Source organism: Phoxinus phoxinus, assembly GCF_949152265.1.
Source record: "Phoxinus phoxinus genome assembly, chromosome: 8".
Taxonomy (NCBI): domain Eukaryota; kingdom Metazoa; phylum Chordata; class Actinopteri; order Cypriniformes; family Leuciscidae; genus Phoxinus; species Phoxinus phoxinus.
In genome coordinates this window covers 19,702,334-19,727,003 of record NC_136883.1, presented here as the reverse complement: position 1 = coordinate 19,727,003, position 24,670 = coordinate 19,702,334, and the positions used below count along the sequence as shown (strand labels likewise).

Here is a 24,670-nt window from a genome sequence, read left to right as displayed (position 1 = left end):
AATAAATAACACTGGCCTGTGGATTTAACTCTATTGCCTTCATTCCCAAATAAACAATTATAACATCAGTATAAGAACACCTATATTTGCCAATCTATAGTAGTTTTGTATGACATAATTTAATGTACTTATCATTTTAGATCATTTTTAAGTGTTGATATTTACAAAAAAATTGCCATAGTTAATGTGTTGTAAAAACATTAGAAACAGAGCATAATGAAGAATCCATTCCTGATGGATAAAATGTCATGTGCAAAGTAATATGCAAATTATGAAAGTAAAGCAGGCTCATGTTTATAACTCCACTAGCTATATCTCCAAAATTGAGTAACAAAGAATATTATTTCAACACCACAAAATGGCTTACCTTGGCCCAAAGTATTTTAAGTAGGTATCTCCAAATATGTGCCGGTATATGTAGTCGTCCAGATCCTCAAACACATCATCGCTGAGACTGTGATATTCGTCCATTTCCTCAAGGTAATCCTCAACGCCACCAACAAAGTCCGTAAACAGCATCTGGTCGTGGATGAAGACGCCGTTATGGAAGAAATTATTGATGAAGCTCTCCAGCTCTCTCCAGTGGTGGAAATGGCTGACTTCTTTATGCAAATAACTGCGCAGAAGTTCATTAAACTCATCCGCACGAATGGGGTCCATTGCCTTATTGAACAGACTCATCGACTCCTGATACGCACAGTCAAAAACACCCGAACAGCCTTTGAGTGGCATTTTCTGACCCATAGTGGTGTAGGCTTTCTGATTACCAGGTTTGCGTGTGTTGCGATCAGCATGAAAGAAAGAGTCAACGGTTGATTTACGAGGATGTCGGTGTAAAGGTTTCTGAGGCTGCCAATCTTCGGCACGTTTGTTTCCTTGCTCTTGCTGAAACGTTTGCTGCTCGGGTTTCCTGGCTTGAAACCTCTTTTCATCGTTGAACACGTTCGAGGCAGAGTCTTTAAAATGCCTGAACGTGGATTTAACGGAGTCGGAAAACTTCCGGAGATTTTCCTTGACCGCCTCTTTGGCCTTCTTGATCTGCTCCTTTTGATGGTGCACAAACTCTTTGGTGGAATTCTTCACAGCATCAAACGTTTCTTTCACCTTTCCTAGCATCCCGTCCTTGGGAATCTTGGTCTTTACGTCCCTGTCACCCTTGGCTCTCTCCTCCTTCGACTCCACGTACAGTCTCTCCCAAAGATCAGAGCGCTGCTGCTCAAACTTCAACTTGTTTTCGAGCTCCTGAAGTTGAGCCTGCAGTTCTTCGGTCTTGGGATCCGTCTTGCCCTCAACATCCTCCTCCTTCTGACTCACTTCCTCCAGTTCCTCCTTCAGCTTGTCCGTTGCCTTCCGCTCTTTATCGAGCTCTTTCTGCAACACCTGAGACTCGGTCATCAGTGCTTCCCTTTGGCTCATGAAGTTGTGTAATTTCTGTTTCTCCTCCTGCAAGTAGCCCTTCAGTCGCTGGTTCTCGGACAGGATTGAGTCTGTCCCGGCTCCTCTCTCCTCCAGCTCTTGGATCTGTCCCTGCATGTACCTCAGTTCCTCCTGCAGCGCCGAGAGAGATGCCTCTTCTCGTTCCAGACTGATTTTAAGGTCCTGGTTCTCCATGGTCAGGTCTTTTTGCCGAGACTCCATCTCACTCTTGGTTTGCGTCAGTTGCTCATATAAATCTTGTCTTTGGGCCTGTGTTTTCAAACAGGAAGTCAAACCGTTAATGTGGCAAGTCCACTATACAACCAAGTTAACTAAAACTAAAACCATAAGTAACATTTTTGTTACTTTAAATTAAATTAAATACACAAAATATTTTTTTTTCAGCTAGTTATCAAAACAACATTTCTCATTTAAATTAAGTTTACATTGATGTACTAAAATAACTAAATCTAAAATAAAGTTAATAAAAATTATAGACATAAAAAAACAATAACTATAGTATCTCAATCATACTGAAATAATACTAAAAACAAGTACAAATTGGTGAAGTTTGTAGCAGCTTTACTTTGTTTTTAGTTAAAGCAACCGTTAATGGAGACATGTTACCTGTAGCTCTTCCTGTTTGACTCTGAGATGCTGGTTTTCTTTAGTTATCTTATCCATGATTTCTCTTAGATGTTCAACCACTTCCTAAATGCATAGAGACAGGGCCGTGAGAATGGACATCCATTCAATTCTACTCTTCTGTTCAAAAGTTTGGGGTCGGTATGATTGAACATGTTTTAAGGTCTCTTATGCTCACCAAGGCTGCATTATTTGATCAAAAATACAGTAAAAACAGAAATATTGTGAAATATTATTGACATTTAAAATAACGTTTTCTATTGTAATATATTTTCAAATTTAATTAATTACTGTGATGCAAAATTTTCAGCATCATTACTACAGTCTTCAGTGTCACATGATCCTTCAGAAATCATTCTAATATGCTAATTTCTGCTCAAGAAATATTCATTATTATTATCAATGTTAAAAACAGCTGTGCTGCTTCATATTTTTGTGGAGACGGATATATTGTTTTTCAGGATTATTTGATGAATAGAAAGTTAAATAGAACAGGATTTATTTGAAATGGAAATCTTTGTAACTTTACAAATGTCTTTACTTTCATCCTTGTTGATTAAAAGTGTTAATATCGTATATACTGCTTGTCTAGAGAAGGAAAAAAAAAACAGGTCTGATTTAGAAAAGATCCTTAATAATTAGAAAAAACAATAAAAATTTAAACCGGGCCTCGGGAATTTAAAGAGTGTGTCTTTGGGATTTTACATGCAAGATATAAATCTCTGTAGTTGATTGGGGGAGTATAAAAGACCAATAACAACAATGCAGCCAAAGTGGTATAAATGTAGAAGTGGAAGAATAAACGAGTACAAAATTAATATAAAGGACACTATATCTCAGCATACAAAGCTGAATCTGAAAAGAAATGATCAGCAGAAAAGCTACAGGATGATGAAAGCTGAAACAAAGTTCACCAATGAGACAAATAGGAGAAAACAGAAAACACAGAGAGGTGTAATCGATCAGAAAATTGTATCCAAACTAGTAAATAAATTCTGCCCATCTCTATGCAGAAGCCATGAATGTCAGCTTAAGTCTGGCCATGTGTGATGTTATTTTCTTCTTTGAAAGGGTTTTGGCTACTTTTACTCTCTGATGGAAGTAAAATAACGACAAACTGCTTGCCTGTATATAGTACTTCATCAATAAGGTGTACACTGACTGAGTTTGGTCTTTTTATATCACTAGTAGTCCAGTAAGCCAGTGTTTTAACGTTAAGTTTTTAAAATGTCCTGCAACGGGGGGAATCCTGGAGTGTATGATATGAGGGCAACCCCAGTACTTCAACACAGTGCCATACAAGCATGATAAAAGGTCAGGAAACAATGCAAAGGAGGTCTTTTTCAGATGTAATGTTTGTTCTGCACATCAGGGGGAATAACATTATATTCACATCCTTTGTGGTGTAGATTGCAGCTTAAATGTACACAGGGAAAAGTTATGAAGACTTTGAGTTAAGCATGTATGCAGACAAAAACAGACATAATTTTTTGGGAAATTAAACTGATGAAACCATGTTGAATTTCAGCCCCCAAAAATACAAGCCCTGAAAATACAATGCATTAAATTGCAAGCATTGTTAAATCAATGCATTTTTTTAAATTAGTGCAATTCAACATGTTTTCTTTCAAAGACATTTGTCGTTATTTTACTTCCATGATGATCTCTAGGATAAAACGAGTCTTTGAATCTAAGTAACAGCTTTCAAATCTGCAGTTTTTCCTCAGGCTCAGTGAGCGGACTGTGACAGACAGGACTTCCTTACAATGGCCAGTTCTCTCTTGGACGGCACTTCTAGCTCATTCACGCGGCTCTTTTCCACAATCCTCTGCCTCTCCTGAACCTGCATTGTGCCTAGAACACACACACACACACACACACAAACACACAATCTGATATTAATACTGACTATAATGTACGTATACCATTTAACTGGTGACAACCTTTATCCCACAACCAGGGTTCAGGTTCAGTAGGAATTACAATTAATTCCTAATTAATTAATTAATTTAGGAATTACCTAAATTACAATCTGGACATGCTGTTTTGTATAATATAATCTGTATAATCTCATGCAAACTTCATTGCTATATGTTGATTTATAGAACACTGTTAGGACTGACACCAGTTCATCTTCAAAATATTTAGCAAAACCAACCTTGTAATGTTTCACACTAGAAACCCTAAAAGTATTCTTTGCAATGTTACTAGAAGAAAAAGCTATTATGGTTGTTCTGCTTTTCATTTTGCTGCCCCTGCAGACTGGAATAATTAAAAAAATGACTGAAAATCAATACTTATTTTTTCTATTTCAACTATTACGAAATTGGTAATAATGAGTGCTTTGAACAACTTTATCGGTTTTGGATAGCTATATTTACACTTTTATTTATTTATTTTGTGTTTGTTAATGTAATGTATATACATAAAGCAAGGGCCCTATTTTAACAATCTAAGCGCATGGTCCAAAGCTCACGGCGCAAGCACACTTAGGGCGTGTCCGAATCCACTTTTGCTAATTTAACGACTGGAAAAATGGTCGGCGCGCCCGGCGCATGGTCTATAAGGGTTGTCCCTATTCTCTTAATGAGTAATGGGTGTGTTTTGGGCGTAACGTTCAATAAACCAATCAGTGTCTCATCTCACATTCCCTTAAAAAGCCAGTTGTGCTCGCGCCATTGTGAATTTGCTATTGGTGAATGCTTCTCTAGCGAGGAAACGGATCTACGGGACAAAGTGTACGTGCGTTGTGGATCCACCTATAGGTTTTGTCATGGTCATGACAAAACTAAGTAAACCAAACCTGTCCCTTCCCGGTCACCGTAATAGATGGCTTATTTAATGAATCGACAGCCTCTCAACTAATCAACATGTTTGCTCTTAAAACATTAATTTTGGATTGACCTATTTTTAGACCTATTTAAAATTATGTTTTATAAGAGAAGTCATGGACAATTGCGCGACAGGTAGGATTTAGTTTACAGCACTTCTATTCACTTCATTCATTTCTATGGTATCCGCAAATAGTGATTGACTGTTAGACAACTCCAAACGAAATTCAATGACGTCAAGGCTGTAATGTGATTGGTTATCAAGGTACAAGTGATCCAAGTTGGCCATTATGCTTTCTCCAATGGTAGAGCCATGGACACTTGTATCTCCCAATAACAAAACCATCTCTGCTTCTAGTAATCCTGAAGACATTGATTAGCTGGCTCAGGTGTGTTTGATTAGGGTTGGAACTAAACTCTGCAGGACAGTGGCCCACCAGGACTCAGTTTGCCCATCCCTGCTGTAAAACCTCACTGCATTCCACCATGTTTTCACACAAAACAAAACCTTGCTGCACCTGTACGAGACTGCTGCTAACTTCACTTAATGCTGGAGAGAATTTACCACCAACAGTCTTTCAAATCAAATGAGGTTTTAATGATAATTAAAATATAAAATGGTAATACCAACCCGTCGAGAATTTTATCATGGTTTATCAATAAACTGGTAGCAGTTACATTGACATTAAAAGGTATTACCATCTGATATCATCACCATACTGCCAAACTTTCATATGCACGTATGTAAACAATTATGAACATACACAGCATGTCTCTTTGTTCTATATAAATTAAGCTTTACTTACACAGTAATTTTTGTAAGGATACTCATCCTAAAAGTTCCACTTTAAATTATTTAATAAGAAGAGCATGTTAATAAAACAGAAATCAGGTCCCTGCTCACCGTAGAAGTGGCCGAAGCCCATGCTGATGGCGATGAGCAACGCTAACAGGATGCATTTGTTCAGAGTGCCGCTGACATGACCTTGATCTTGCGGAGCAGCGCGGGCATCCGGATGGGCTTGTATGTCCTCAACAACCTGATGTAGAATCAAACATGCATAATTTCAGAACATGGCATGCACAATGTTTTGTTGTTGAGATAGCTGGCTAACATAAATGAGGTTTTGTGAACAAAGCAACAACGATTAAAGGAAGTCAAAGTTTTAATTAGTTATAATTATGGGTGTAACGGTTCTCGGTAAAAAAATCCAACCGTACAATTCGGCACGCATTTGCAATGCAGTTAAGGCCTGTTCACACCGGGATGAATTTCGCGCGCGATATTCGCCGACGTTTAACGCCTCGTGACTAAACAAAGGGCGCCAATGTGAGTCTGCACACCGACGCGTAAAACGCCACGCGTAAAAGCGTAATTTAAAAAAAAACGCCTCGGGTTCGTTTTTTTTGGTTTGACGCGCTGCATTAAAAACTATCTGGCCAATGAGATTGACGCTTTTGCTCATGTGTCTGGAGCTTCAGAAGTTACAGAAAAACACAAGTTGGGGGCGCTCAAACACAAAACGGTCTTGCCGAGCGAAAGGCGAAGAAGATATACGCCAAGTATAGCGTCTACACCATGGTCTACACTGCCGGGAAGAAATAAGACGAGGAAGATGCAAGACAAGATGAATGTAGAGCTGTTGGTCTCGTTGGTGTCGGAACATAAAGAACTATATGACAAACGTGCCAGCGACTAAGCGGGGTATTTCTGTTTTACATTAAGCGGCATCTAATGTCAAGGAATAAATTTGCATGTTCACTCGGCTCATCGTCAGCGAAAATCGCTTGGGTGTGAACACAAAAAACGCATTGAAAAAAGCTGACGAATAATGCGCGCCGATATTCGTCCCGGTGTGTACGGCCCTTTAGTCTCAATCTGTCAACACATCTATCATATGGTTTGGTCAAAAAACAACCACGCATAAAACAGAGTTCAGCTAATATATGGTTCCGATGGATATGCTCCTCGTGTGTTTCATGTGAGAGTATCTGTCCAATCAATTGTTAGTATGTAAATCTTCTGCTGACATCACAGTTCCTCACGAAGAGACAAGCTAATAGAGCCACCGCCTGCCATATAAATCTGCTATCTGGAAACATCTTGGGTGTCCAATACGTTACAGCAGCGATGGTCAAAAAAACGTGGACAAAACAGTCACTGTTTGTAAACTTTGTTCAATGCAAGTGCTGTATGCTCAAGGCAATAAATCTATTATGACCAGTTATTTCCGCTGTCATCACCTGGGTGTTGATAGCGCGTGAGCGTAGGTGAGACCGAAACAGCACAGCACACATTTCCATTGGTGTTTAAACAGGCACTCAGTGCTAATAATAACAAAACAACAACTAAAGCGCTGGGGGGTTTTGTTTCCAAAGACATGCAGCCGTCCGTTATTGACGATGTGGGATTTCAATATATGATTAAGATGCTTGAGCTGCGTTACGAAATCCCTTTGCATGCTCACTTCAGCAGCAAGTTTATTCCTGAACTGTGTGATGAAACACTGGGCAAAATTGAGAAAGAATTGGCAAACACACAATACGTAGCTCTGACAACTGATAATTGGACCTCCAGGGCAACTGAAAGCTACTTGACAGTGATAGTACTTTACATTTTGGATTGGGAAATGGAAAGCTCTGTGTTACAAACATGCCCCCTTTTTGAAAGCCACACAAGTAATCATTTGGTTGATGCACTGATGAGTGCAGTGACAGAGTGGAAGATGGAGACCTAACATCACCATTTCAGTCACCACCGATAATGCACAGGACATGGTGAATGTCATCAAAGAAGCAGCTGGACTAGGGACAAAAATGTTTTCCCCACTTAGAAAGCATGTAGAAGTCTGTAATTTGTATCATAGGTACACTTCAACTGTGAGAGACGGAATCTAAAACAAAAATCCAGAAAATCACATTGTATGATTTTTACATGAATCTTTTTAAGTAATTAATTAGCATTTTATTGCATGCCATAAGTATTTGATACATCAGAAAAGCAGAACGTAATATTTGGTACAGAAACCTTTATTTGCAATTACAGAGATCATACGGTTCTTGACCAGGTTTGCACACACTGCAGCAGGGATTTTGGCCCACTCCTCCATACAGACCTTCTCCAGATCCTTCAGGTTTCGGGGCTGTCGCTGGGCAATACGGACTTTCAGCTCCCTCCAAAGATTTTCTATTGGGTTCAGGGGCCTCATTTATAAAACTGTGCATAGGATCCTTACTAAAAGTGTACGTGCGCCCAAAAGCCAAAAATGGCGTGCGCAAAAAAATATTCAGACTTATAAAACCTTGCGTACGCCAGAATCTGCGCAGAATTCACTTTATAAATCCCACTCAGCGGAAGATTGTGCGCACATGCGTCTCCTCCCCGAAATAACCATATATGGAGCTTACAACGCCTAGTTTTACTATGCATATCCTCATCTGCATATCATTTGCATATGATTATTCATCCACGTGATAACATGTGTAACGGTACAAGACATTAGGAAAATATGAAATACGGATGTGCCGTCACATTACATTAATACAAATAATTTAGTAGGCTAGCCTATCCTTGCCTTGTTTTTGAATAAATAAATCAAATAGTGTAAAATACATTTCAGAGAAAGTTTTTCTCAATCTTTTCCACTGGCCAAATAGTCTTTTTAATTGATTTATATTTTGTTAATGGAAACAGATAGACCTTGTATTATATTTGCACAATCTGCTATTATCATGATAAGCAATTATCTCTGTAGTTAAAACATTGAAACAGCATGCCAAAGGAAAAGTGTTCAAAAGCATTGCATCCAGAACAAATATGTATAGGCTATTTATTGAATATATATATATATATATATATATTTTTTTTTTTTTCAGTAAATGTCATGTAGTTTAAGTGTTTAACTCTATTAATTAGAAAATTAGAATGGCATATTTAATCTAAATGTTTATATCGGAAGTAAAACATAGTTTAAATCATTCTTTTATTTAAACTGTTATTGTGAACATGCACTGTAGCCTATTTATGATTAGGACTCATGATGAAGATTTACAGTTTTACTTCATCTGCCGTTAGATATGAGTCAGTTTCATTAAACGGCCCAACGCGCTCGCTGGCGTGGACATTTAAGATGTGGATATTTGCTTCAAGTGATAGGCTTGGTGAGTGAAATTATATTTGTATTATATTTCTGTATACGTATAATTTGATTTCGATTTTCTGTCTAAAAATGACCAAAAAGACATTTAACTCCAGCTCACCATCGGTGTCGCCAAACTGCTCCGTCTCCAAAACGTTCGTACGCATGGGTCATAGTTTGCGTGCAGGTGCGCACATTTTCCCGTCAAGTTTGTTTTTATAAATCACAACTTATGCGTCGGAAATGGCGTACGCCTCTTTCAGGGCCTGTTTTGTGCGTACGCAGCGGTTATAAATGAGGCCCCAGGTCTGGAGACTGGCTAGACCACTCCAGGACCTTAAGATGCTTCTTACCACTCCTTAGTTGCCCTGGGTGTGTGTTTCGGGTCGTTGTCATGCTGGAAGACCCAGCCACGACCCATCTTCAATGCTCCTACTGAAGGAAGGAGGTTGTTGGCCAAGATCTCGCGATACATGGCCCCATCCATCCTCCCCTCAATACGGTGCAGTCGTCCTGTCCCCTTTGCAGAAAAGCATCCCCATTGGGATGGTGTTCTTGGGGTTGTACTCATCCTTCTTCTTCCTCCAAACACGGCGAGTGGAGTTTAGACCAAAAAGCTCTATTTTTGTCTCATCAGACCACATGACCTTCTCCCATTCCTCCTCTGGATCAATAGGTGTGCGCACATTATGCACGTGTTTCGTTGTCACGGCTACATAAACAAATGTCCGCACACAGGAAGACAGGTGTTATGGTAATATTTTACATGTATTTTAAATCACAAAAACTATCGTTTGCATCAAGTGAAAGCATTGGGCACATTGGCTACCTACATAATAAGCTGTTTTAAATGTAAAATGTTCAATGCCTTATCGCGCTATCACGGGTCCCGTCGGGCTCGGGTCGGGTATCCATCCTCTAATATACATCATACAGACGCTATTTTGCTCAATCTACCCGATTTTTCATATCAACAGAAAACTATACCAGGATAACCTGGCTTCTCTTCCAACTCCCCTGCTAGTTCACTGTTAATTATATGCTAATGCCAGCCGGAACGTTGACGTGATTGGTTATAAGGTAGTTTGTGACGTCAGAAAAAAACAGCGATTTCAAACAGTGTTTTTTAGACTCTTTGGTTCACTGCAGTTTTAAAGAGAAAATACTCAGCAATGGTGTTGACATAAATTTGCACATGGTTTGTCTTAAAACATATAAAAAAACACCACATAGACATATAAACAACATTAAAAACTTGATTTTCACCACAGAGGGACTTTAAGCTTGACGTCGACTAGTCGCTGGTAATCATGGCCTATAGAGGGCGCAACAGAATAAGAATGCTCTGTTTACAAACAGTTAACCCTTTAGAACCTGAAGCTAAAATGGGTGTTTTTCACATATTTTGATTTTTTGACTGTAAAATTCTAAAACAATGTTCTATCTTCATGTGCAAGGTGTCATCTTTTTCAGAAAAAGATTAGCTTTCAACAAATTACATTTACTGACCATTATTGTGTGTGGTGAGTTTGTAAATAGAATTTAAATAGACAAAAAAAAAAACGAGAATACATTTTCCGATTTTTATTTAAAAAACAACAACAGAAAAATCACGAACGAAAGAAACAAACACTTTAAAGTTGAAAAATGTATAATACAACTATACAAGTCTTTTTTGTGACATTGGGTTGCACAGTTTAAATTCAGGACACTTTTTTTCATACACGCACACACATACAAATCCATCCATTCTTATTAGGCACGCACACATACACATGCATACACCACATGTAAAGATACGTGAAAAAGTAACGGCCATCCGCCTCCCAAGTTTCATTAAAAATCATCCCAATCCCCTCTTCTGCTGTCTACCACGTCTTTCACCACGTATTTGTTCGTTATTATTTTATGCAATCCAAAACACTAACCTGCCGCGCTTCGTATCTCTCGGTTCAAATCCTTCCTTCCCGCTCTGCCAGAAAGCCCGCTGTCATTTGCTGATGGAAAGCATGGAATTACCGTAATAAGCCGTATATTACCGAAAAGCGCATGTTGTCTACTGTCAGGGGCAATTTGAATGGTTTTGATAGTACAAACGGTTGAAGAGTTACGGTACAATGAATACAGCTTGCTGATCTGTGTCGGCGACGACACATTCGGTTCTAAAGGGTTAAAATGACAAATAGATGCATACTTAGAGAACACTCCACAAGAAATGTATGATTATACCATCTGGATACTCAAAATTGATCAGATGAATGCACGTTTTAAATAGCTTATTGTGCACGTTAATTGCCCTTCTGCGCTGCTGCATTGTAAGGCACACACATACAGACAGGAGCTCTCTCATCTCGTGCAGATCGCGCGCACACAGAATCATTCAGTAGCGCAGAAATGTATTATCAACACTGTTCTGTTATTTATCAACACAATAGCTTAGAAACTGAAAAGTTCTAACTAAAACCCACAGCTTTACTACTGAGACGTGGCCACAATGCATTCATATAAATGTAATCTTTACTGTGCTACTTTATCTGTATCTGATTTAGAACGAGCATAAATCTGTGAGAAATACAATGACCCAAAGAAATTAGCAGTTTCTTTGAAATTGAATTTAGCAGTTGATCAGGTGATGCAATGAACGTTCTAATCACACAGGTGTGATCGTATGAGTCAAAGGGTCAAGTGGCACCGAAATGAGGCACCGAAATCTGTGTTCTCATTTGGTCAGGTACATTCCAGTCATATAGGTCGTTTCGGTACCAACCCTAGTCGCCGGCCAATACAATTGTCGCGTTTAGACACGTGCTTCAGACACCGGTCATGCTGAGGCGTTCTCCTTTCTCAGGGAACCAAGGATACACTTGTTACCAGAGACGTTTTGCTTTATCGTTTTCCAGCAAAAGCATGTTTATACATTTATATCCGTCATGTAGTTTATGGATTCAGCTCACAAAGAAATGTGTCTGACCATATTTCAAAAATGATAAATATAGATGAATTTCCAGCTAACTAAAAAGTATTTGTTGTATATAAAAATATAAAAAGTAAAACTAGTATAATTTATAGTATAAAGTATTATACAGCATTATGGAGTAACGAGTTGTTGTTGTTGTGATCAGTACCTCCTGTCTCCTGTGGGGCTCCTGCTGATCTCCAGGCTCTGATCCGGTGGTGCTCCTCCTCACTCTGCGTCTCCTCACCACAGGGCTGGCCTTCATCTCATCCTCCTCATCCTCACTGCTGCTGGTACCACCGTCTCGCTGCACAGGCTGATCCGCTGGGAAAACTGTGTACAGATAAAAACACACAACCCAGAGGAATTAATATCTAGTGTTCTTAAATGAAGCCAATTATAATTACCATTGAGTGGTGTGACATAATGGAATGAATAAATAAAAAAAATACAAGTAGCAATACATAAAAAAACAATACATTTAAAAAAAAAACACATTTTAAAATAGCGTTTACAAAAACAAAACTAAATAAAAAAAAATTTAACGTTTACAATGCAGGCATTCACAGGAATCACTGGCTTGGGCACACAGACTGCTCCCCCTCTCCCACTATAAATGCACTAAAATTATAAAAATAAACCATCTAAAACACTTTGAATACCGCACTGTTCCGAATGCAAGATGTTTTTTTTTTCTTGGAAATACATCTGAAAAAATAGGGTTGTCTTATATTCAGGGTCTAGATATTTACGTCAATAATACACTCGCAACAATAGGGAGCGCCAAATACGTGTAAAATGAGTGTGTCCCCCAGAACTGATAAACAACAGTGGAGTCATCAAACAACTCATTAAGCAGCCAAGAAATACGGTGTGTCAGAGTGTAATGATAGAAGATGGCGAGCCCAAAAAGACAGTCTTAAAAATACTAACAGTCAAAGAAAAGCTTACCACAGTCCTAAAAACAGTCGCCAGTACATAACCGAATAAAGAAATAAGGGGTTGCCCATAACCAGAGCTGTCATCCAACTGAAGGCACTGGCTGAACACATACCCAAACACCTTTGTTTTTGACATTGTGAAATCTACTGGAAATGAGACCTACAGGTTATTTTTATGGTATGCCATAAAGTGTTTATTTTAAAAAGTGATATAGTTGGTATATTTAACCAGTATTTACCATACTTTCAATATAAAAATTAAATTGTGAAAAATATTCAATTTGAAAATTTCCTTATAAAGGACAAGATCGGGTCCCCAAAAGGTACATTTTGAAAAGGTGGGGTTCGTCTTATAATCAGGGCCGTCTTATATTTGGAACAATACGGTAATAATACTACTAAAACTAAATGTGATATGATGATTTAAATGATGTTTGTGCTTTCACTCTAGTTGCCAACTGCTTAGACTAGTCTTACAAGTTAAGCCTAGTTCACACTACAGGATTTTAAGCCGATTTAAGCCCGATTTGCAGGTTAACGAGCTCGCCGACAGGTCGGGCTGTAATCGCATGCAAATCTACGGGTGATCCGTGTTCGCCAATCTTTATGTGTAAAAATACTAAACGTTGCATCAAAAACGCTCGCTGATACCATGGTCTCCATTTGAATGTCCGTGTTTACTACAGTATGCACATTGTAAATCTGTTCATCATATAAAGCCATCGTCTCCTTCAGAAGACTTTGCTTTTGATTAGACCCCTCGATAGACGCCTTATTGACCCTTTTGGATCATTCAAGATTTAGGGGAATCGACTTTAAAGCAGGGCTATGCAGTTTCGGGAATTTCTTCACTGTATTCTCGCTTTTTGCTTGCAGGTTTCTCTATAGAGCTCCCCCTACAGCAGCGGAATTGATATTTGACAACACTGTCGAAAAACTTGTTGGCGACTCTCAGATACCAGAGGCTAGTAGATTAACGAAATCAAAGCAGACGGGACATTCTTTAATACGTCGTCTTCATTCGGGTTCGAACAGTAATGAAACAAGTGAAGTATATATGAGTGAGTCATTAAATCATTCATTTATACTGATTCATTAAACATTTTAAATACACTGCAGCAATTAACATGTCATATATGGATGGTTAGATAGATGGATAGATAGAATTGGTCCAACACTGGCTGTAATGAAAACACTCAAAGTAGTAGAAATGTGTATACTTGTTACTCAATCAAAACTCTAAATACCTTTCAAACATAAAATTTGATGGTCAGTAAACAGACTATAGACATTGTGCCATCTCGGGCTTAGATTTTTCTTGTCCTTTTATAAAGCCAAATTCATCATAATGACTCACTAAACTACGTTTAATGTAGGTTGTGTGGTGAGGTTTTACCTACTTTTTAGGGACCAAATAACTAAACCTGACCAACACACACATGATTTCTGACAAATGTCAATGAAATTTGTTTTGAAAATAATGCAAAGTGCAGAACAGTGAATCCTGTCACTAATTTTTGCACACACACGACAAACACATGCTTGCAGAACACATGCTTGCAGAACACATCTCGCATGACATGATGCAGTGCAGGAAAAGTTAACAGACCTGTTTACGCTACAGGAACAAGTTAATCGACTAAACCAGCACATGACTTGTGCTACAAAAATACAGCTGCAGGCCTAAAGCTGTTGTGAATGTCTCCTTTGTATTTGTCGTAATGCTTAAACAGCTATTGCATCAATATTAAGAGAAATAATTCCTACAGAAGAGGGAAATGATTTAAGCATACTGGAAACACACCTGAAGGAACAAAATTCTATAAATACTAATGCATATTAACAACATCTCTCCACAACAACACACAATTTGAGGAATCATCCATGTCTGGAGCACAAATAACCTAGAATACTGTCTAACACTTGATGGCTGCTCTGTCAAGTGTTCATCGTCAGTTAGGAACCTGGGTGTGCTCTTTGATACCAATCTCTCATTTGAAAGCCACGTTTCAAGCATCTGTAAAACGGTATTTTTTCCATCTTAAAAATGCATCTAAATTACGACACATGCTCCCAATGACAACTGCAGAAAAGTTACTTCATGCATTCAGGACCTCAAGGCTAGATTATTGTAATGCTCTACTGGGTGGTTGCCCTGCATGCTTAACAAACAAACCCCAAATGGTTCAATATGCAGCAGCTCGAGTTCTTACCAGAACCAGGAAGTATGACCATATTAGCCCGGTTCTGTCAGCACTGCATTGGCTGCCTATTAAACATTGCATACATTTTAAAATCTTTCTAATTACTTACAAAGCACTAAATGGTTTAACTCCCCAGTATTTGAGCGAGCTTTTAACACATTATAATCCTTCACATCTATTGCAATCTCAAAATTATGGCCAGTTGATAATACCTAGAGTATCAAAATCAACTTCCAGTCAACCGGAACACTTCCTATAACACCCGATGTACTTGATACATCGTAAGAGGAATGGCATCTACACTAATATTAGTCTGTCTTACCCTTATCCCGAGGTCCATATGTAAATCAGATTGTGGACCTGCACCTACACACAACCAACACACAGCCCAAAACACATTGTTGCTAAATCACTTAAATAATTGATGATCTTTACAACGGAACTGAATCAACACTGAACTGACTTCAGCTGAACAACAGCTGAAATGCATAATTTTCCTGTTATCACTGTAAAGCTGCTTTGAAATAATCTGTATTGTAAAAGCGTTAAATAAAGATGACTTTAGTTGACAAATTCTGACAACTAGTTAGCTCAGTCTAGTCAACTCAAGACATGGAAAAGGGACATATAACAGCACACAGCAATGTAGGTCAAACAAACACATTACTGTGGCTTTTTCCACACACTTTACACCCGTTCTCTCTTCTCGCAGCTATTGGCTGTGCGTTTCATCAGCCAGGTTAATGTGGCTGAACCTATTTTTGCCACATCACTTAACTCACTCACAAACACACTCGCTGTCCTCAGAGCTTTATCAGCATGCTGATCACAACATGCTCACACTCCCATGGCAGAGCACCTGAGAGAGAGAGAGAGCTGTGAAGCTGGCTGCCATATTCCCACAGTGTCCTGGAAAATCCCCATCCACTCCAACACCAGTCTGCTGCCACTCAGGAGAAAGAGGAACATTTCAACAAGGGCGAATGTCATGAAAACAGTTTTAAAAAAAAATTGTGGGTCAAATTTAATCAGAAAATATTTATATACAGTATATAAAAAAAGCCTATTTTAGGATCATTACGGAATTTTGCATTGTGACATTATTTTAATTAAAATTAGGAATTATAATTAATTATATTATTTACAATCAAGAAATTAAGCATTACATTACTTTTATTATTAAGAATTATATGTCGAATTTTAACATTTACATTTATGCATTACGAAATATCATTTCTAATTATGAAATTCGACCTGGACATTTCTTTGTGAGATGCATTCATAAAATAAATACCATAGACACAATGGGAAGATCTACACACTAGGAATTCCCGGGACTCTAGGAAATTCTGAAGATTTTCCAACACCCTTCCCAAACTGCTTAGGAATTCACCCAGTTTTTTCAGTTCTAACTGCAAATGACAGATGGGTGACAGATGTTAGAGGTTCCTCTTTCCAACTTCGCACAATCGGAAATCGTAATTACAATGCATTGTTCTTAAGTGATTTTTGGTTGGGGGGAAAATTAGATGCATTAATTTTTCGTTCTCTCTTTTTCACTTATTGACAAATACAGGATGTTTAGTGCAACAAAATTAAGAGAAAATTATGCACATTAGATCTTTCTCACACTACCAAAGAGAATGATGGGAAGTATATACCGGTAGCTTATGTCTTAAGTTAACAGAAACAGTTGGGAAATAAATTGCATGTTTAACAGTGGATCTTATATTGGATCTGTGCATTCTGTCTTAATGTGACAGCAGCCTAATATACAGCTTCTCTCAGTGTCCTTAATGTTAATCAAACAACAAAAGTAATTGCTCTTTAGTAGATTTAGCAGGATTGTTCAGTAACACATTACAATAAGGTTTTATTAGTTAACATTAGTTACCGGAAACTACTTTAGTTAACATGAACTGCACTTCTACAGGACTTATTAATATTTGTTAATGTTAATTTCCACATTTACTAATACATTATTAAAACAAAAAGTTGTATTTGTTAACACAGTTAATGTATTAACCAACATTAACTAACCATGTGCAATACATTAATTGCTGTATTTGTTAATCTTTGTTAAAGTTAGCTAATTAAAATACAGTTGTTCATTGTTTGTTCATGTTACTTCACAGTGCATTTATGTTGCTTGCCAATAAATAAAGAGTTGTCAATACATGATTTATACTTCTCTCTTAAAGGTGCTATATGTAATTGTTTTGACTGTGCTAAAGCATAAAAAATAACATATTTGCAGATGTTTGGAAACAATGCTGTTCACATACTTCTTTTTAAGAAAAACAATGCTACAGCCAGTTATTCTACTTTGACATGTACGTTCCCTGTCGGAATGTCTGTTTTTGTATGCGTTTGTGATTAGTTTGGTCTGTGTTATCCTGCCCACTGCCAATTTACTAGTATTCCAACAGACCCTGGATTGCCAGTTGGCTGAAAACAGAATATCATAGCCATGGAAGTCAACAAACGAACTGGGTCAGAGATCGCAGTTTATACCAACTAAAAAGCCTTGTCATCCATCTAAAAAGCTCTATGACCAGAGGTAAAAGTTTATAGATCATATATAAACACTGATGTCTATAGTAGCTATCAAAATAGAGCAAATCCCCTTTTGGAAATATCCTGCAACTTTAAATAACAATTGTATCGATTACATTGTTACGCCATTAGGTGGCGACACGTGACTGTTAAATAATGTATTTGCCATTGAAACATTCATTCGAGAGATTCGTTCAAAAATGCTGATTCGTCTATTAATGAAACAAGTGTTTATGAGTGAGTCATTGAATCATTTATTCAAACCGATTTTTTTAAATAATTCTTTCAAATTAATAAAAAAATTTAAATAGACAGCAAAAATTTAAATTTTGTCAGAACTTCTAGTACATTACATGATATAATGTTTAATTGTCTGTTCAGAATCATGGGAGAATCGTGATCTCTATTTGAAACAAAAAAATTGTGATTCTCAATTTATCCAGAATCGCGGAGCTCTACTTACAGTGTAAAGGTGCGTTCACACTATAAGCGACAAAGCGACACGATACCATTCATTTCAATGGGGAGCGGGCGATTTCCGACTGGATGGGGCGTGTCTGGCGACGCGACAAAGTTGAGATCTGTTTAACTTTATGCAAATGAAGAGCGACTTTTGGGAGCGACAACCAATAGAAGTGAAGTCAGTGGAGCGCGCATGATCCGTCACTCTTCAGTGCTGAGTCTGACCAAGGCAAGTTGAACGAGAAGCTCATTTTAGCAGTCAGAAACTGTCCTATAATTTATGATATATATCCGTGTACATACAGTGGTATTCGCCGTGCTGACTCTGAGCCTGAATGGTTTCGTGAGCCCAGATAGACTGGTATTTAACCGTTTAAATAGCAAGATGGCAAAGAGCACTCGCTGTTTCTCGTTCATCTTTAATATTATGCATTCATTTGTTTGTAACAGCATGAAAACGGATTTGTTGTCTACAACATGGAGTAACATCCGTGAATGTCACTCACAAACATTACTAGGCAACCAGTAGTGGTTACGCCCACTAGCGTCCTAACCGCCAGCCACTGGCGACCTGCAGCGACAAAGTCGCTTGTAGTGTGAACGCAGCTTAAGGCTCATCGCCTTCCATTGTCAATTGCGCTCGTTCTTGTTGCACGTCCTCAAACTGGCGAGCGTCTGAGGAAGACTGGGAGGAACAACTCTCTCCAATATTTTGAATTTAGACTGCACTACCCATTTCAACCGCTAGCTGTCAATATTACATACTGCACCTTTAAACATACATTGTAAACAAACATGTAAACATACATTGTTGTTTAGAATAGCTAAATAACCCCCATGGGTCTATTTGAATATTTGAAGCCTTTATCATGTAGTATTATTTATTTCGGTGATCTGTATCAGGCGGTATTGCTTTCAGTGATTGGTAATCAGTGATCGGCCCCATCAGCACCCTTTATCAATAAACAATAAAAAATGTATTTGCATCATGATTTTTTTCTTTCATTTGTAAAGTCAGTCTTAAAGATAATTCCACTGCTAATTACGGCATTGCAGTGGCATTGATATGCATGTAAAAACGAGTATTCCAACATGAATTGAACGCAACATTTTCCACTCACTTGTCTCAGACTCTCTAAAAGTATACTGGCTGCTCGATGAGCTTCCGAGATAGAACTCGTCACTTCCTGCTTCCTTTGTCTCCTTGGCAACAGGCTCTTTCCATGCATCAATCTCCGCCTCACAAGAGTCTGGCAGGGTTAGGATGTCAGAGTTCTCACTGGAGGAGCAAAGAATCACATGTTCTTCCCCACCCACATCATCTCCGGCCTGCAAGAAAACATAAATGCCCCTTCTTTAAGCTGGCTTACTGGAGAATTCCTCTCTGCAGAACAATAACACATGCCAAGAGGTAAATTTTGGATTGAATCACACCTTTTGAGCAGGTGTCTCCTCCGTTGTTGTCTCCTCTCTCAGTGTGAGGTCTAAAGAAGTCTCTCCCAAACTCTCCTCAACCCGCTCGTCTGAAAACCCAACATCGAAAGTAATTTATTTACTGTTGACTTTTATCTGACGTTGTTGCCATAACGCGTTGCTGTGGGTTGCGTCTTGCTTTGGACATTCTGACACTGTAGGGGTCATGCTTTCTAACTTTAAATACTTTATTTTTATTTTGTTGCAATTATTCTGCTTATTGTACATATAAAATACAAGAAGTTTATATCAGTAGTCCTATATTTATAATTGTGACCACACACAATATTATTATAATTTACATACATATAGGCCTGTAAATATAATTACTGATAGATCCTTATTTTTTTAAATTTGAACCCCTGCCCCTAAGAAACCCTCTGCATGGCCCTGTGTGCATTGGATTGTTTTTAATAATTTTAATGTACTTGAAAATTGCACCAAGCACTAGGAAACTGCAATCGGATCGGTACTCGGTATCGGCAGATACTCAAATATTCAATGACTCGGATCGAGGCACCAAAAACTTGATCAGGACATCCCTAATAAATAGTTTTGTGTTTATTCATTTTGAATGACACAAAGGGTGACATCCTCACCGTCAGGTATGTCCGGAGCACGGCTAACTGCTCTATCCTCACACTCTCCAGCGTTATCCGGCCCCAGCGTCTCAATGTCCGAACCCTGTAACACACACACACACACACACACACACACACACACACACGTTATCACTATGGCTTAAAGTTAAAAGGGGAAAACTTTTAAAAATAAAATAGTTGAGTATTTAGTAATCAAAATAAAAAGCAGCTGTACTGGCTTCTAAAAGAGGAAAATAAAAGACAGCAGCAGCGATATTAGTGAAAGACACAACTGAAAAACACAATGTTTGTATTGTTTTGTATATCATTTGTCATTTACATAAAATAATTACACATAAAATGTAATCTGTATACATGACATGTATATAAATAATTTGCATACCGGTATTTATATTATGCAAATAATAATTGCGTAATAATTGCATAATTACAAAAAATAATTATATATATATATATATATATATATATAATAGAGTGAAACGTAACAGTATTCATTTTTGAATACTGTCAAATTTCAAAATTTGACCTGTATGTGTTCCTGACAGGCTTTGTTTAATTTACCTAGTAGAGGATCATAAAAGTATAACTCCCCAAAAGCATTTACTGTGCTGGTCAGAATTATTTTCCCTCTTGGTAAATATGATCAAAGATGGCTGTAAAAAAATAAATCTGCATTGCTAAAGCTACAATATGTAATTAGGGGTTAGGGGTCGCTAACCTACGTATTACAATAACAAAGGCGTAGGTTGATGAAGCATAAGCGGAATTATGGAACTTGTCGTCATGCTGATGGATCTAATAATGCTTATGGATGAGTGAAAACATTGATGTTTTTATCATGACTGTGGTATGAAGCATGGCACGATTGCTAATGAGAGACAGATATCAGCGCCCCACACACGATTCCCGCGGATATAAAGGAATGAGGACATTTCATTCTACCGAACTACCCGCAAGTGCTGAATTACTACTCACACAGATCAGTTTATTAGACAAATTAAACTTGTGAGGTAACGCAGCGCTGTTTCACTTGCTCTGCATTAGAGCTGCACGATTTGGGGAAAATGTCATATTGCGATTATTGAGGTCAGTATTGCGATATAATAAACAAATGGTTTCATGAGTCAACTTGCTTGGTTCTCAAGTAAAATGCCCACACAGATGATAATGATCAAATGTGTATTACTGAACTCAAACTAGAAATAACAACTAAATGCACTGTTTTCAAATTAAAATAATATTTTGTACAAAATTAAATATTGACATCTTTGCATTACTGCAGACTTGTTATTTGTCTCAATAGTAAAAAATAAATGTCATATTTACTTGTGCCCTTACTGTCTAACAGGTAGGCCTAGTACCTAGTACAAGTACTGTCTATTAATGCAGATTGTCTGTCGTTCTCACTACTTTGAGGAAAGATTAAGCATGGAGCAAGATTTGTTTTACCAATGTTTATGTTACATCAGTCATTCACGCTAGAGCTCGGCTAATGTTGCATACATGCACTGTTATTGATACAGTTTCCACGTGTTCACCGCAATATATTAGAAACATACTCGGTAAATAAATTAGTACAAGTAAAATAATCGGTTGATGGACATGCACTTGTTAAAGCTGATGGTGAGGAATGGCAACATCTCATAATGTACCTCAAACTGACTAGCGTATCACTGAAACGTCCTGCTCGGGTCGTCCTTGCAATGGAGGTTCGGGTTTAATAACTAGTTCTTCTAGTGTTTCATCATCGGACTCGCGCTCGGATTGATATGGTCAAATCGTCATTGTTTGTTACTGTGTTTAGTTTACGGTGTAGGACGCCTCATGCATGCAGAGCTGTCGTTGTTTTGGCAATGGGAGTTTTTGTTTTCGACGCGTGCTGTAGGCCTACACGGTAAACCAATCACAACAGCCTGAGCTGTCTGGCCAATATGAGCAGAGTAGCTTGTGAGGGATTTAGAGAGATTTATTTATTTAGCGAGTCGTTTGAGAATCATTGAAAATGTGGTGATGTGCAAATGTATATTATGAAAAAATTAAAGTTTTTTTACCTTTGATGCATGTAAACCTGTTGTAGGAGACTCAAAAACAACATTAGGAAACTTTAAAATATCATAATAGGGGACCTTTAAATACTTTTTGCAACCTCCTTTTTCCAAGATAACAGCTCTAAGTCTTCTCAATCTCCTATAATGCCTGATGAGTTTGGAGAGCAACTGACAAGAGATCAGAGACCATTCCTCCACACAGAATCTCTCCAGATCCATGTTGGCGCTTCTTCTCTTCAGTTCAGCTCAGTCATTTTCTATAGGGTTCATGTCTGGGGACTGGGATGGCCACTGCATATGCATGGTTTTGTGCTCAGTGACCCATTTTTGTTTTGATTTTGTTGTTTGTTTTTTGGATCACTGTCCTCGTCCTGTTGGAAGATCCAATCATGACCCGTTATAAGAATTCTAGCACAGGATGTCAGGTTTAGATCTGTTGGTATTTGACCAAATCCGCATTATAGGGGAAGACTCAGAGCTGTTATCTTGGAAAAAGGAGGTTGCAAAAAGTATTTAATAAAGGAGGGCAAATAATTGTTGTTTGCATTAAAAAAATTAAATAATCAAAAAGGATAAACAATGCAGATTTATTTTTTTACAGCCATCTTTGATCATATTTACCAAGGGGGCAAATAATACTGACCAGCACTGTATACTCACATTAGAGGTAAACCTGATGGGTAGCTAATAGCAATAAAACATGAATCACCTCATTACTAATGACTGTCCATCCACAGGACGACTCCGTGTCACTGGAGCTTTCAGACATCTCTCAACCAGCTAGAAAACAAATGTAAACACATAATTTATGTCGTTGTCCTCTGTAATGACGTCTACCTGAACGCTCATTTACGGGATAGAAATGTCAGGTTGACCCTGCCACTGGTAAATGATTATTCTGCATTTGCAGAAGCCATACAAATAGAGATCTACATAAACAAGAAAATTGTAGACACAAATAAAGAAGCTTTTTTCATTATATATCTGACAGTAAACTGAAATCTGATGCATTCTGGTTTAACTTAATGCAAAATGTTTTTGAATGAAAACAGCATGCAGGTTGAGGGTGTGTAAATCATGTGAGAATTCATTTTGGGTTGAACTTTGTCTTTAAAAACCACAGATCTGAGTCAAAACTATCATCTGGTTGTTTCACTGGTTTGTTTTTCAGAAAGAGCTAACAAAAATAGCACAGTCTGGTTTGTTAACCATCCAAAAAAAGCAGAACAAGATTAATAAACATAAGGTTACATTATTTATCTAGCCAAATTTTGATTAAAATAAATAAATAAATAAATAAATAAATAAATATTTAAATAAAATTGAACAATTTGATTAAAATGAATAAAATGTGATTTAAATAAATAATAAATCTAACAGTACAATGATATAGTGAGTAGAACAATAACAGTTACGTAAAATAAATTAATATTTTTCCAATAATATTTACAAATTTAGAATATACATTTTTCAAAGTATTAACGGGGTCTTTAAGAAATTATATAGAGAACTATTATTTGCAAGAAATATAGCTGCCTTTTAAGTTTTAGGATGGAGTCCCTCATACTTGGGGTCCGAAACCCCCTTCCCCTGTTCTAGATTCATAAGAAGTAAATGAGTGGTGTATGAAGCAGAGAACTGTTGTTTGATTCTGTGAAGTAACGTTATGACAATATTGTTAAACCCGTACAAAATAAATAAATATGACAACAGTGAGAGGATTATGTCAGAGTGCATCTTATTTCAGAACAATTCAGGTAAATAAAATCGAGGCAGGAGACTGATATAATCTAAAGTTAGACTTGTAACATATTTGCATCTAAACAACGACCAAAACGACCGATTTGTCTCACTAACGTTACGTGAATTGAACTGCTGTAACGTTTTACAGATAAAATGACAAACACTGGCTCAAATATACAAAAAATGAATGAGTCTCTTTAATCTGTCAGTCCTGCTTTATGGTGACTTTAAATTGCATTAGGTGTCTTATTAGCTGTCCTTACCGGTTTTAAAGATAAATTGCAGCGGGAGAAGAGAAGAAGGCAAATGTCGTCTGTGCAAATCTAGCATTAAACGTCACGCCTCTCCAACCGAGCCAAAGCATCAACATCAGACCATATGAACAACAACACTGTGGCGGCTGTCGAGAGGAAGATGGATGGGAGATGTAGTTTTACATAACCATCCCCTCAGTGGTGTCCTAGCATTCTAGATCTCTAAAAACAACATTTCCCATGATATGACTCCCTCTAGAGGCGGCAGCACAGGGCTAACGTCATGTGAGTGCATTTTTGAAGCGTTTCTGTTTGCGTGGTTGCTGATTAGCTTAATCCGATTTAAATTGATTCCGGAGTTTAAATTTAATTTCAGGACAAATCTAGTTAATCGTGGGAT

The 24,670-nt window shown here is 37.7% G+C and overlaps 1 protein-coding gene across 8 annotated transcripts in view; it reads right to left on the bottom strand.

The window, feature by feature from the left end:
* Positions 1 to 24,670, bottom strand: part of ccpg1 (cell cycle progression 1) — a 26,200-nt gene extending 1,530 nt beyond the window's left edge. For 2 of the 8 annotated variants that reach the window (XM_079620778.1, XM_079620774.1), the window contains exons 1-11: positions 24,280 to 24,417; positions 22,983 to 23,053; positions 20,223 to 20,307; positions 19,585 to 19,673; positions 19,272 to 19,479; positions 15,992 to 16,075; positions 12,157 to 12,320; positions 5,797 to 5,932; positions 3,827 to 3,915; positions 2,044 to 2,127; positions 368 to 1,686 (exon numbers count right to left, since the gene is read on the bottom strand). In XM_079620778.1, coding sequence (XP_079476904.1) covers positions 368 to 1,686; positions 2,044 to 2,127; positions 3,827 to 3,915; positions 5,797 to 5,932; positions 12,157 to 12,320; positions 15,992 to 16,075; positions 19,272 to 19,479; positions 19,585 to 19,673; positions 20,223 to 20,307; positions 22,983 to 23,042 — 2,318 coding nt within the window. In that variant the 5' untranslated portion in view covers positions 23,043 to 23,053; positions 24,280 to 24,417. Of the gene's footprint in view, positions 1 to 367; positions 1,687 to 2,043; positions 2,128 to 3,826; positions 3,916 to 5,796; positions 5,933 to 12,156; positions 12,321 to 15,991; positions 16,076 to 19,271; positions 19,480 to 19,584; positions 19,674 to 20,222; positions 20,308 to 22,982; positions 23,054 to 24,279 lie in introns of all 8 variants that reach the window. The other 6 variants (XM_079620780.1, XM_079620776.1, XM_079620779.1 and 3 more) reach the window with 5 other exon arrangements.